The 14,377-nt window shown below is 40.6% G+C and overlaps 1 protein-coding gene across 2 annotated transcripts in view; it reads left to right on the forward strand.

Moving 5' to 3' along the window:
- CLCN1 (chloride voltage-gated channel 1) overlaps positions 1-14,377 on the forward strand; it is a 63,492-nt gene that overhangs the window by 25,743 nt on the left and 23,372 nt on the right. For both annotated transcript variants that reach the window (XR_014491232.1, XM_083352840.1), the window contains exons 2-9: positions 1,542-1,680; positions 3,609-3,740; positions 4,853-4,981; positions 5,585-5,718; positions 7,473-7,550; positions 11,409-11,487; positions 12,567-12,692; positions 13,048-13,132. Coding sequence is in view for 1 of the 2 variants with exons in the window: in XM_083352840.1 (XP_083208966.1) it covers positions 1,542-1,680; positions 3,609-3,740; positions 4,853-4,981; positions 5,585-5,718; positions 7,473-7,550; positions 11,409-11,487; positions 12,567-12,692; positions 13,048-13,132 (902 nt within the window). In the remaining variant the exon portion in view is untranslated. The remainder of the gene's footprint in view (positions 1-1,541; positions 1,681-3,608; positions 3,741-4,852; positions 4,982-5,584; positions 5,719-7,472; positions 7,551-11,408; positions 11,488-12,566; positions 12,693-13,047; positions 13,133-14,377) is intronic.

Here is a 14,377-nt window from a genome sequence, read left to right on the forward strand (position 1 = left end):
ACATATTATTTAATTTAGCTTCTAAATACAACTAGACAACAAACATGAGTTTCCTATAAATATGTGGATAGGCAAATCATGGAGATAGTATACTTGGGGCCCCTACTGCAGTGATTAGTTTTCAAATAATAGAATATACAGTATGCTATATATTAACAGAATAGATTAACAGAGTTGGAAGGGACCTTGAAAGTCTTCTGGTTCAAGCCCCTTCTCAAGCAGGAGACTCTGTACCACTTCAGAAAAGTGGTTGTCCAATGTCTTCTTAAAATCGTCCAGTGATGGAGCACCTACAACTTCTGGAGGCAAGTCATTCCACTGATTAATTCTTCTCACTGTCAGGAAATTTCTCCTTAGTTCTAAGTCGATTCTCTCCTTGATTAGTTTCCGCCCACAGCTTCTTGTTCTGCCTTCAGGGGTTTTGGAGAATAGGTTGAATCTCCTCTTCTCTGTGACAGCCCCTCAACTATTGGAAGACTGCTATCCTGTCACCCCTAGTCCTTCTTTTCATGCAGTTGTTGATTTTTGTACCAGCATTATTCCTTCTTGCAATCATTAATTAAAGGTAAAGGTAAAGGTTCCCCCGCACGTGCGTGCTAGTCGTTTCCGACTCTAGGGGCCGGTGCTCATCTCCGTTTCAAAGCCGAAGAGCCAGCGCTTGTCCGAGGACGTCTCTGTGGTCATGTGGCTGGCATGACTAGACGCCAAAGGCGCACGGAACGCTGTTACCTTCCCACCGTAGTGGTCCCTATTTTTCTACTTGCATTTTTACGTGCTTTTGAACTGCTAGGTTGGCAGAAGCTGGGATGAGTAATAGGCGCTCACTCTGTTACGCGGCACTCGGGATTCGACCCGCCAACTGCCGACCTTCTGATCGACAAGCTCAGCGTCCTAACCCACTGAGCCACCACGTCCCTATCAATCATTAATTAGATTCGTTTAATATTAAAAAAAAATGCCTAAAAATAATCTGGGTTATTTTCAGATTGAATCCACTCTCCTTGCCCCACTCCTTCCAGTAAGATCTGATCTATACATTGCAAGTGCCTGTAGACTGGTATCTCATTATCTTTTTATCCACAATGTGTGACTGCTATGCAATTTGGAAGATTGAGAATATACATATCTACCAGCAGGGATTAAAAAACTCTTCAAGCCTTGGTTAACATAGATTTATCATTCATCAATGATTATGCAGCAAGAAATAAGATTGTGCATGAATGAGCTATCATAAATCTTTTGCCACAGGTGGAACATTCATACCATTTCATATTTACACTTTCAAATGCAACATGATGAAATATATGTACCTGTGCGAACATTTACCAATCAGGATTATGAGCAAAATGTATTTGGTTTAGACTCAGTGAATGCCCTTTATGGCAGAGGACCTGGAATCATGTCTACATTCAGTTGTGCATTATAATTACAGTAAACATACTTCATTTTGGCATACGTATTACTATGTTTTGTGTAGTCTCTGGCTGTCTTGTTCTATATTATCTTTGGAGTGTCTTGACCGCCTATTATTCTTCTCTCAGCTCTATGGCCAATATACAGAACAGCTTCCCAGTCTTTCCCAGAAGGAAGCAGCTGAACTTCTTAATAAGAAGTCTCAAGACCCCTTGGAGCAGAGAAGTCATGCTGAACTCAAAGAGGAGAGCTACTCTAAGTATCATGGTAAGCCCCAGTGAAACTGGCGCTTCCAAGAAGCTCACTGTAGCTTCGGGGTAAACTGCACAGGAGTTTATTGCATATGGTGAGAGGGAAGAATGGAAAGGAAGAACATAGAATGGACGTTTTGATGCTTTAATTCTGTAGTTCTCATATTTTTTTATTTCACATATCTTCCAACTGTTCCAATATATATAAAAAAATCCCTCCATGATTGTGGCTGTGAGTGCATTTGGGGCAAACTACACATTGCATGTAATGGTAATCTTAAGGCTTTTCATGAATGAAAACTATTTGAACTGGGAGACTTTGGGGTTGAGAAAAGGGACATAAGCATTTACTACAAGGTCTCTTCTTTCTTCAGGTTTTCTCAATGAGAACGTCAGGAACATCAGACACACTTCTTTAAAGATTATTACCCACAAATAAGATGAAACATTTGCTGACACTGTCCAACAACACAGAAGAATTAGGTTTGCTTTTGGATGATAGAACATACAGGTCATGTAAAGCAGTGTTTTTCAACCTTAGCAACTTTAAGATGTCTGGACTTCAACTCCCAGAATTCCCCAGTCAGTTATAGGAATTTTGGGAGTTCAAGTCTAGACATCCTAAAGTTGTTGAGAAACACTGATGTAGAGCACGGGTGTCAAACTCGCTGCATCATGTGCATTGCTGGAGCGGGGGTAGCCGCGGCCTCCGTATGGTGCAACCAGCCCACGGGCCAGCAGTTTGACACCCCTGATGTAGAGCAATAGTGAAGCTCATTCTTGATTAACAAATGCACTAGCATTCTCAAGCAATTCTATGAAAATACATGTTGAATTTTGAAGAATAAAGCATATGTGCTTTGTTCTGGGTTGGATACAGATTTCTTTTCAAAAACTAACTAAAAGCAGGTTAAGAAAATTTTGTCTATTGTTACTAATTGCTTCCTTGAGGAGCACCAGATCAGATTTTAAGATGTTTCAGCAGCCACTGTTTGAAAAGAGGCATGAACCCCAATTCACAGTCCTGCTTTCCTGCTAATCCACGTCCCCCCACCCTTGCCCAGTTTCTCAGGGTATCTATTTGTGGCACAAATAGAAGCAAAGAAGGTGTTTTGGGGTGAGAAATTGGCACAAGACCCTCATTAGAATTTGGAACATAAAACAAATGGAGAAATGACACAGTTTCTTTTTCTTCAAATAAAAACAACCACTTAAATACATTTTTAAAAGAAAGCTGAAGAATGCTGTGACTTGGCTATTTAGCTCAGGACCTGAGTCTAAAGCCTGTAGAATACCTGATTTTAAAAAAAAAGTTATTAAGAAAATTAGGCAATATATGATAACTCTACTTCTGAACACATAAAGGTTAATTAATGAGAAATCAGAAATTCAAACCTGTTCACAAAGGGCCTTGTATTAGCAATGCAGAAGAGTAGGAGCTAATGACCTATTAAAAATAACGCCATATGCTATTTGCTGTATTTCGCCTGCATCCTCAGAACACTGTGGGCTAAGTAACTTTTTCTAATTCAGATTGGACATCAATGTAAGATTTTTTTTTTCAGTTAAGTGAAATGGAGAATGTTTATTTTACTTTTGTTGTTTTAAGCCTACGGTTTGCTATTTTCAGTAAGTCACATAGCACTTGCTTGATAAAATATGGATCAGGGCACTTTAAACCTAATGGATTTTACTGGTGCTTATGTTCTTCAACATCTCTGAATTAAGGAGAGTTTCTGCAAGCTTTAAATGTATCTCCATCTGTTTGGAAGGAAATGACACAATCTGGCATGATTTAAGTTCTCTCATCCTGTTGATTTCAGTGGAAGAAATTACACACATTTATTACAGTGTCATACAGTTCCCAGTGTGATACACAGAACTATAAAACAACAACTTTGGTGGAAAGTTTACCACTGTTTAAAAGACCTTCCTTTTCTGCAGCCTGTACTAAAAGTATCAAGAAATACATTACGAAGAAACTGGGAGAAGACTGGATATTCTTGATTCTTCTAGGTCTGGTCATGGCACTAGTCAGTTGGGGGGTCGATTACACCAGTGCCAAAAGCTTGCAAGGTAGGTTGGATCACGCTCTGAAGAAATGCTGCCACTTAAATACACACCTACTTTGTTTTGTTATTAAACCAGTGTCATTCACAATTGAAACCAATGGAAATCCCCAACAAACATATCACATAACGAGTCAAACAAGACAGAGTAGAGAGCTGAATAATTTCTTGAAAGCACAGCTGATTGAAAGAGAAACTCGGAGGTACCAGTTTTGGTCATGGAAGGTGTGCTTGTTTCCCCCCCCCTACTGTTTGCTCTTTCCGAAAGCAAACATTGTGCTTTTCCCTCTTAAGGTCTGGGTCTTTTACCAGGCAGGTAGGTATCTCTCATTTCTAGCGAACATCTGCTATCCAAACAAGGAATGAAATGGCCTTGGAAAGCTGCTGCATTTGTTCATTAGGCTGGATGTTGGGTTGCTGCTGATCGTAGAAACTGATCTGGATTGCCTCCAGATCGGCCATTCAGTGATCCTGCCCTCTTTGAACCCTCCACAGATCCTGACAAAATGCCCTTCCACAAAAAGAAAAGGAAATGCTTTGTGGTTTACTGGCTTCTTTGCTTGAGCAAAGAGACGAGGTGAATGAGTTCAGTCAGATACATTCTTTATTTCCTTGCAGGAACCGAACTGGGGAACAGGGCTACGAATGCAGCTATTAATACCCTGGCCTCTAGGTGATGGCCAATAGGTTTAAAGCAACCTATTGCCGCCCTAGAAGCAGCCAATGGCGGCACTGGAGATGGGTTGTCTGGGGAGCTGGGAGTCGTTAGCCAGCTCCCTGCTTAAGCAGCCTTCCAGCCATCAAACCCACATGATACACTTAGTAAAACAAAGCCCAATACATTACATGCTTGTTATTGATTTCTTCTATCCCACCCTGCCACTTGACACAAGCCATTTGAAAATATAGATGGAGGTAGGAAAGACTGCAGAGTAAGATTGGAAAATGTTCTTGCCTTGTTCAGTTAGGCTTTGCTCATTTACGTTTGGTTATCATTCTGGTAATGTGCCGAGTCCGGCCAAAGACATGTCCTGCATGGGTTGAATTTGGTTTTTTTTTGGGGGGGGGGCGGTCTGTTCAGGTGCTAAAATCACATCTATTGTTATTTCTCCCCTACAGCTTACAAGTGGATGTACAAAGAGATGCAGCCCAGCATCCCTATGCAGTTCCTGGCCTGGGTCACCTACCCACTCATCCTTATCCTCTTTGCTGCCCTCTTCTGCCAGATTGTCTCTCCACAGGCTGTGGGTGAGGAATCAAAGGACAACGGGAAGTTATGTCTGTTCATCTCAGGCCCCAAACCACACAATCAGAGCAGTCTTGTTTGTCAATTCCAGTCATAGATGAAGTCCCCTGCCTGCCTTTTTGCCTGCCAGTTCACCACCCTATGCCCATTCTTAGGGCAAAATGGGTACACAGTGAAGGAGCACTGATTCTATTATGTCCATGTAACTTGTTCTGTTTTTATCAGTATCCCAGGGGTTGTTTTTTACATCGGGAAGAAGGACAAGGAGATATTTACTGCAGGCAGATAGGACACTTTAATATCTCCCATTAATTCTTATTCTTAATTCTTATTGTTGAATATTGATTAGTTTGTACTCTGCCTTTGTTATTTTTACAAATAACTCAAGGTGGTGAACATAACCAACACAACTTCCTCCTCCTATTTTTCCTACAATAACAAACTTGTGAGGTATGCTTCCTATCTGATTGAGGTCAACCTGGGTGTCACCTAAGAGAGATCTGGCACTATCGGACATGTGTCCCTTGCGCTGTGGTGTCTCAATATGTTTTGGGCTGTGTTCTCTCTGAATAGCATTTTTCTTGAATCCCTTCTGTTTTGTTCAGGCTCTGGGATTCCAGAATTGAAAACTATTATGCGAGGAGTAATCCTGAAGGAGTACCTCACACCTAAAGCATTTGTGGCCAAAGTTGTGAGCCTGACAGCTGGCCTGGGAAGTGGGATTCCTGTTGGGAAAGAGGTGGGTACACCTGGGAGTGGAGAAAAGAGGATAAGTGATGGCAGGTATCAGCTTGTAGACAAAGGCTGCAAAGAACTAAAGGATTCTAGAGTTAAACTCAGAATAGATCAAATAAAAGGGGGAAAAAACCCAGAGCATTCGAAAGACACAGTAAAAAAAGCCAAGAAGGAAACAAAAAGACATCCTCTTCAGCTGCCAACACCCAGAGAAGCAGGGAATGACACCATACAACAATCAGGCAAAAAACAATACATTAACCAAGGAGAAAACCATACCCCAGAAAACTGGCAGGGCAAGCTATTGCAACTAAACAGGCAGTGAAACCCACTCTCAACTGCATTAGTTGGCTAATGAAACATCTACAAACAAACAACCAAGCTCAAAAAGCATGAAAGACTCCACAGTTCAGCCCTGAGCTACACATATTCTCTTCTGTTGGTATCACTCAAATAAATGAGTGGGAATGTTTCTGAACTAAACTATTTTCCCCACTGGAGCACTAAACTAGCCAGTTCTCTGTTGCTGGCTGTAAGACAATATCTTTAATTAGTCTGACAGTGTCAGACACTAGCATTTCTTTAGGTCATTCCCTTCCATCTAATAAACAGAGGAAGGCACAAGCTCCTCCTTACATCAGCAGCAGAGGCAAATGGATGATGATCATTGCAACTCTTGCTTCTGGCAGTTCCATTAGGTTTCCCCCCCCCCCCCCCAGAAAAAGCTTTTGAGCCAAAGCTATTGTCAAACCGAAGACATAAAGCACAGGAACAAGTGACGATACCAGCAGCTCAGGAATTGGACCATAGTATAAATTGGATAACAATATTTGGATTGCAATTCCACTTTTGCATTATGGCAAAACAAGCAGAGGAGTGCAACTAACTGGTTTATTTCAAGCCAGAAATAGGCTCAGCTCAAAGAACAAAGGGAAGAGATGAGTTGCAGCTACATGGATATACTGCTTCCTGGCTTGATAAAGGAGCAATCTGGGAAGCAGTCAGAGAGAAAAGGAATAGAAACACACAGGAGGCCTAGTGAGCTGAATGCAACCAGAAGCTGCAGAAACGAGCTTACTTGTTAGAAGCAACTAAGCTACACCCATGGATGTGGTGGCTCAGTGGGTTAGAACACTGAGCTTATCAATCAGAAGGTCAGCAGTTGGGTGGGTCGAATCCCGAGTGCCGCATAACAGAGTGAGCGCCTGTTACTCGTCCCAGCTTCTGCCAACCTAGCAGTTCGAAAGCACGTAAAAATGCAAGTAGAAAAATAGGGACCACCACGGTGGGAAGGTAACAGCGCTCTGTGCCTTTGGCGTCTACTGTAGTCATGCCGGCCACATGACCATGGAGACGTCCTTGGACAAGCGCTGGATCTTCGGCTTTGAAACGGAGATGAGCACCAGCCCCTAGAGTTGGAAACGACTAGCACGCATGTGTGGGGGAACCTTTACCTTTACCTTTTTTAAGATACACCACCTGCCCAGAGGCCTGGGGGACCTAAGTGCAATCCCTCCCTTTAATTAAGGCTCCCAAATCCAGCTCCCAAATCCATCTTCCCCACTACACCTGACCACCAAGGACAGAAGTTGGATCTGTGGATTGGATAGCACAAATGAGCGAAGATGCTGAAATAGTTTCAGTTCAATCTCTCTCTCTCTCTCTCTCTCTCTCTCTCTCTCTCTCTCTCTCTCTCTCTCTCTCTCTCTCTCTCTCTCTCTCTCTCTCTCTCTCTCTCTCTCTCTCTCTCTCCTGCAGGGCCCTTTTGTGCACATTGCAAGCATCTGTGCTGCTGTCCTCAGCAAGTTCTTGTCTATCTTCTGTGGGGTTTATGAGGTAAGTGTTCTGCATGTTCCATCTGGCTTGAGAATGAGATTGCTGGGGGAGAGAGCATTATAGATTATTGATGATGGCAGCAGAACTGAGGACATTAAAATGAAACAGTAAGTCCAAGAACAAGAAGCTGCACAACACAGGAAATGACAGAGAGAGGAGTATTAGGTATCTCGACTGTAATTATGTCTAGCGAAACGTGGAGGAATCACTTAAGAATAATGTAGTGCAATTGTAATTGTACTGAAAAAAAATCATGAGCAATGTTTGGCTTTTTGAAACTATCCGTTTCTGTGTAAATAAAAGTTTGGAATTAGTTATAAGGGAACAATTTGAAGAGGCAAACTGGCAGTCTGGGATGGGCTTTTAATATCCTGCACAGTTTCCTATCCTCACTCTAAGACTGAACTTTACTTATCCTGTGGAGCTGCGCCTTTTCTCCTGATAAAAACATAATTCCAAACTTTTGCAAACACAAGTATGCAAAAAAGAGCCAAACATAAACAAGCCTGGCTATATCTCTGTAATATATGCTGGTTGTAAAAAGATCAGCATAATTTGGGACTGAGGGTCTTTACTTCAGTTATGGAACAGAAGGGGTTGAATAGATGTAAATAAGGATGTCTTCCGCCCCCCCTCCCCTTTCTTCTATTAAGAGCAGATTCATTGAGAACAATTAACATGCAAACTGTGCTTATACCTATGGCTGTGGTAAGCAGCTATGTCTTAAGGCTGTGATTCCAGAAGTTTCTTGCTTCTAACCCTAGCTGCAGAAATAAAATAAAGCAACAGCTTTATGACTCGGCCATGCTGTATTCTTCCCGTGGCTGGTAACAAATGCTAGCCTTAGATGATTTATTTTAGAAGTCATTAATCAATCTCAATATTAATAAATAAGACTAATGCAAGGAGAATACAGGAAATGGGACCAAGGGAGGAAGAGACTGAATTCTTGTAGATCCTGTCTGCCCTTGCTAATAAAGCCAACTGACAAGGCTCTAAAAAAAAGGCTGGCTTTGCTGCTGGTAGATGCTTAGCATTGGAGCAGCAGAAGAAGAAAGGACTAACTCTTGCCTGTGCTCACTCTAACCCTGGCATGCCTCTCTCTGGCTGGGCTCTTTGTTCCAGAACATGCATAGGCAACTGGACCTCTTGGTGGCCGCTTGCGCAGTTGGCGTTGGATGTTGCTTCGGGGCCCCTCTTGGAGGCAAGTGCATTCCTGTGATCATACAACATGCTGATGCTCCGGGCTAAGGACATTTCTGGAAGGAAAGATGCTTTTTCTTTGTAACAGATACAAGAACTCTTTAAGGCACAATGGTACCGCTATTTTATCTCATGTAACCTTGCAGGGAAACAGAAAAGAGCTGAATGTGCATCCTGTGGAAATCCACAAGTAGCGGTGGTGCAAGGAGATGACATGGGATGGACAATCAAGACATTATTTCCATGGCCATTACATATATTTCTGTTTTCCAGGTCATGTTCTTCTACATTTTAGGCAGTACCTAGGGAAAATGACTATCTCCATTATCTCCCCCATTTGTTTTTGTTTTCTTAAGGAAAATAGGGATTTTAATTAAAATGCGTTACTATGTACACATATATACTGCAGGCTATTTTTCTTTCCACCATTACCTTAAAACTGCCAAGTCACTTTTTTTTTACAGCTAGTCTATAAATAACAAGTATAGTCATAACCATGGTAAACTAATGCTTTGGGTTAAAGACCTTAAGCAATTTTGTTGTTGTTTAAGAAAGATAATTTTATCCATAGGCAGTAGGGAAACAATGATTCTTGGTATGAGATTAAGGATCTTAGTCATTTTACAAAGATGAAACATTAGATGGGAGACAAACAGACTGCGATTTCAGTCTGGCAGCTATTTTCCAAGAGCCCAATAAATTTAAATGTTGCCATACGGAGGAATGTTTCTTTTGAGGAAATCAGAAGTTTGTTTAACGCTGGTTTTATTATTTATTTATTTATTTATTTATTTATTTATTTATTTATTTATTTATTTATTTATTTATTTATTTAGCTGTTTCTGTGAGCTGCCAAAATTTAGAGTACAAAAGATGAGTAGTCCTAGAAAGCTTTTAAATAAACAAATAGCTGATATTAGACACTGAAGAAACACAATTGAATCCATAAGCTAATTATAGCAGATTCTTTATCAAGTTGCCAAGAGCTGTAAATCTTGATTCCGTCTTTTTTTTTCACGTGAATCAAAAGCAATTTTTCAATATATTCAGTGAGACCGTGTCAATTCTCATCCGTCCCCATTGTTATACCCGCCATGGTGGATCCTTATTTTCTGAAGTGAAAGATAGGTATAATTCGGAAAGTTAGTATTTGACTTTTGCAACTTTTCCAAATTTAATTTGGAAATACATATTTGAATGGATAGCAATAGCAATAGCACTTAGACTTACATAGTGCTCCACAGTGCTCTAAAAGCCCTCTCTGAGAGGTTTACAAAGTCAGCATTTTGCCCTCCACAATCTGGGTCCTCATTTTACCGACCTTGGAAGGATGGAAGGTTGAGTCAACCTCGAGCCCATCAGGATCAAACTCAAGGCTGTGGGCAGAGTTAGCCTGCCATACTTTATTCTAACCACTGCACCACCATGGCTCCTATGTATGTCTTAAAGCCTTATTTTTTTCCCCATCCTGGTTGATGAATGCTAAGGGTTTTTTTAAGGTTGAACTTGTTAATTAAATTAATAAAAATAAATACCCGGCTTTGTTGCTGTTTTCCTAAAATAAATTAAACAGAATCTAAATTAAACAGAATCTGTATTTGATAATGTTGAAATAAGGCATGAACTACAAACATGAATTTAAAGTATCTGTGTAAATTTGAATGAGAGCTCTTTAGTAGATAGAATTCAGTACTGATAATAATCCTACTCATATAGTGATGACCTCTTGGTTTACCAACTACATTTTGGTGGCTTCAGCAATTGTCTTCCTGAACTACGTGCTTCTCTGAAGAGAGGCCTTGTTGCTGTTTTGTTTCTTCCTTCTTATTTTTTATTGTCTGTGCATGGCAGTAAATCATAGGAATTGGACAACAAATACAGATTGAGTCAAACCATTTCAGCTCCATCTAAGGAAAGGAAAGGGTTTCAGCCAGATATATTGCCTTTATGGCACATCCATGAATTCCAAATGGAATAATAGTTCCTACCACTGTAATTATAATCTTCCTAAAGTGGTACTTCCCTCATGAGAACATAAATCAGACAAGAAAGCTAATGGATGCAAGTTCCCATACTCAATATTCTGTTCATTGTGTTTGGACTTTTAACAATCCAAAGTAGTACAAAGGCTATACTACAATGGAGTTTATTCTAAATTACTGATGTTGTTCACAAGTACTACTGTAATTGGGAGAATGCTGCAATTCCATTTTGTAGCACATTCTCCAGGTATGGATATTCACAGACAAAAGCCTGTACATGAAGAACACATCCAAATTCCTATACCTTCAAACTGGAGTTCTGTGATGTATGAAGCTATTCACACCACACGCCTCTTAACCAACTGTTGATATACAGCAACCTTTTTGATGTTTTAAAAAATGTTGGACCTGAAAAGCTGAATGTCTTCTGTTTCTATAAGAGTTGTGCTTTCAGATACAATATCCCAATTTCTTGCACAAATGTATTGGAATTTGTCTGAGCCAGAATGACATAAAACAGAAACAATGACATATAAAGAATATTTAAAAGGTCCAAGATGTGCTACAGAACATCAGCTGATTGTCTTGACATATTAGCTTCCAATCCTCTCACTCCTCTTCTTTCCTGTTTCCCCCCCCCTCTCTCTATCTGTCTCATCTCTTCCACTAGTAGCAGCCATATTATTACACAGATGTCCTGACTGTGGGATGTGCAGTGGGGGTTGGCTGCTGTTTCGGGACACCACTTGGAGGCAAGTGGCTGCTTGCTTTTGTCTAAATTTTCCCAGACGTGTCACATCTTCTCTCTTGTATCATGCTTTAGTCTCTATTTATAAGGTCCTTTATTATTAATAATATTATTTATTTTATGTGGATAGCACTTTTCCTTTCCAGGGTCTTATTGGTCATCATTTTCCATCCAGTTAAAAAACTCTCCATTTATTTTTAGAACCTTAGCAGTATGAAGATTAGAGTTCATTCATGGCATCTTCTCATGCTGCTCCAAGACATACTTAACTCATAACCATGTGGACAAGGTCAATGCAATGTTTTCAGAAGCACCTTGTCACTAAGATAGGAGACAGTGATGTCAAATTGGAATGGTGGGGGCAGCTTCTATTCCACCAAAGCACAGGCTTTGAACATTCATTCCAGATAACCCTGAAGTTCTTTGGATTTTTTTTTAGTAAGAAAACGAATTTTACAATCAACCTCAGTTGATGTAAGGCAGAGGTCTCCAATCTTTTGGGCACCAGGGACTGGTTCTGTGAAGACAATTTTTTCTGTAGACCAGATGGGATGTGGTTTTGTGTGCTGCCTGCATCCTGCAGATGGGGCTTTGCTTGTTTGTGCGGCCCAGTTGCTGGCATGCTGCGGCCTGGTACCGGTCCACGGACCAGGGATTGGGGACCCCTGATGTAAGGAATCAGTTAGATTCTGTAGTCTCATCCAGAACTTCTTGTGAAGTGAACTTAATATATAATCCAACTTCAAAGGGTTTTTTTAAATAGTAAATATTCTCCCGATGACAAAAAGTTGGGAAACAAGTGAATTAACATAAAGGATGACTCACGGAAATTCAGTATTGCCTTACATTTATTGCCTATTTGGCCTTAATTCCAACTTTAGAAATGAAACAAAACAAAAATCTATTCCAAAATAAAAAATAAATAAAAAGTAAACTTCACCTTCGTGCCCATTTATTCTTGTAACTGAATCTCTTCTCTAAATGCCTATTTTGGGGAGTGATGGCTGAGGGAAATGGAATTTGGATGCATTTTGTGTGCATAAACTGTTTTGTACTGATGAGAATTTTTTATCTGCTCTGTAGGTGTCCTCTTTAGCATTGAAGTCACTTCCACCTACTTTGCAGTCCGTAACTACTGGCGTGGATTCTTTGCAGCCACATTCAGCGCCTTTGTTTTCCGAGTCCTTGCTGTCTGGAACAAGGATGCAAGTAAGATGAGAATACACATCTCCTCCCAGCCTCTCTTGTGGCTATTGCTCCCTCCAACAATTAGCTTTACACTCAACATCTACGAAATTGGGGGGGGGGATAGTGGTTAGAGGAATGTCTATGCAAGGCAGAAAGGTTTTTAGATACAACAGAACCATTTTTAACAAAGTGGTATTTAGGCTGAATAATTTCACTCTTATGATTTTTTACAGTGAAGTTCTTAAAATTTAGATGATGGTAATAAAGAGTCTTCTTAGGGTATTCTCATTGTTTGGGTACCGAAAGTCTATCTTCATGTTCTTTTTTTCTTATCTGGTCACGCTGGTTGTCTCTTCTCTCCACCCCCTCCTCACAGTCACCATCACAGCCCTCTTCAGAACAAACTTTCGCATGGATTTTCCTTTTGACCTGCAGGAGCTGCCGGCGTTTGCTGTAATAGGGTAAGCCCACTGGAGCACACCTAATTGCAGTACGGGCAGGTGTGGGAATGAAGCCTTGTTGAAAGTTCTCGGTATGAAACAGGGTTAAATTAGAAGGTTCCTTATTAGAAAAAGGTAAGGTCTCTTTTGATTCATACTCATCTCTCAAGGGGATTTCGTAGAAATGTCCATGCAGTTTCTTGGGGATAATATAGAGGTGGTTGGTCATTGCCTTCTTCCCAATACAATTCTAACTCTTCACACACCAGTGAACTGCCTGATATTAGCACAGTTGAGAGAAGGAACATAGTTTTGTTTTTCATGAATGAAGGTAAATATATGTATTCCAGGATAATATTGCAGGATCCAACCTGGGTCGGTCAGTCTAAACCTCTGCTCCACGTGCAAGACCACACTTAGAATATTGTACTGCATCCAGTTTTGGTCACCTTGATGTAAAAAATAAGTTAAGACTCTGGAAAGAGTGCAAAGAAGACCAATTAAATTAATTAGGGGGGCTGGAAGCTAAAACATATGAAGAATGGTTGCAGGAATTTACTAGTGTAGTAAAAAGAAGGACTAGGGATGACATGACAGCAACGTTACACTATTTGAGTGGCTGCCACAAAGAAGAGGAGGGTCAGCTTATTTTCCAAAGCACCAGAAGGCAAAACAAGAAACAATGAATGGAAACTAACCAAGGAGAGAAGAAACCTAGAACTAAGGATAAATTTCCTGATGATGAGAAAAATCAATCAGTGGAACAGCTTGCCTTCAGGGGTTGTGGTGCTCCAACGCTGGAGGTTTTTAAGAAGAGACTGGGCATCCATTTGTCTAAAATGGTGTGGAGTCTTCTGCTTGAGCAGGGGTTCGGACTAGAAGACCTTCAAGATCCCTTCCAATGATGATGATCTTTTAGACTTGTGCTGAAGCCAATCTTTAGGGATCTTCTTTCTACCAGAATGTTTCCTTTGGGTTATTTGATGCATTGTAGTTATGTGGTACCTGGTTGAGTATGGCTTTCTATTGGTTGGGTGTGGCTTTCTGTTGGCATGATTGGCATGTTGATGTTGATTGGCATGTTGATGGCTGATTTCCTTGTGCTGCAAGTCCTTGGCTCCTAAGTATCTTATAAGGTGGTGGTAAATCAGCACTCCTGTTGACTGACAAGGAACTGTTTTGTTTTTGTTTGGAAAAACAGAGATTACACTCTGTTTTGGGATGATCAGATACAAAAGAGAACACTATATATTTGTTAGATTTCTA

Source organism: Vipera ursinii (genome assembly GCF_947247035.1).
Source record: "Vipera ursinii genome assembly, chromosome: 2".
Lineage (NCBI taxonomy): Eukaryota > Metazoa > Chordata > Lepidosauria > Squamata > Viperidae > Vipera > Vipera ursinii.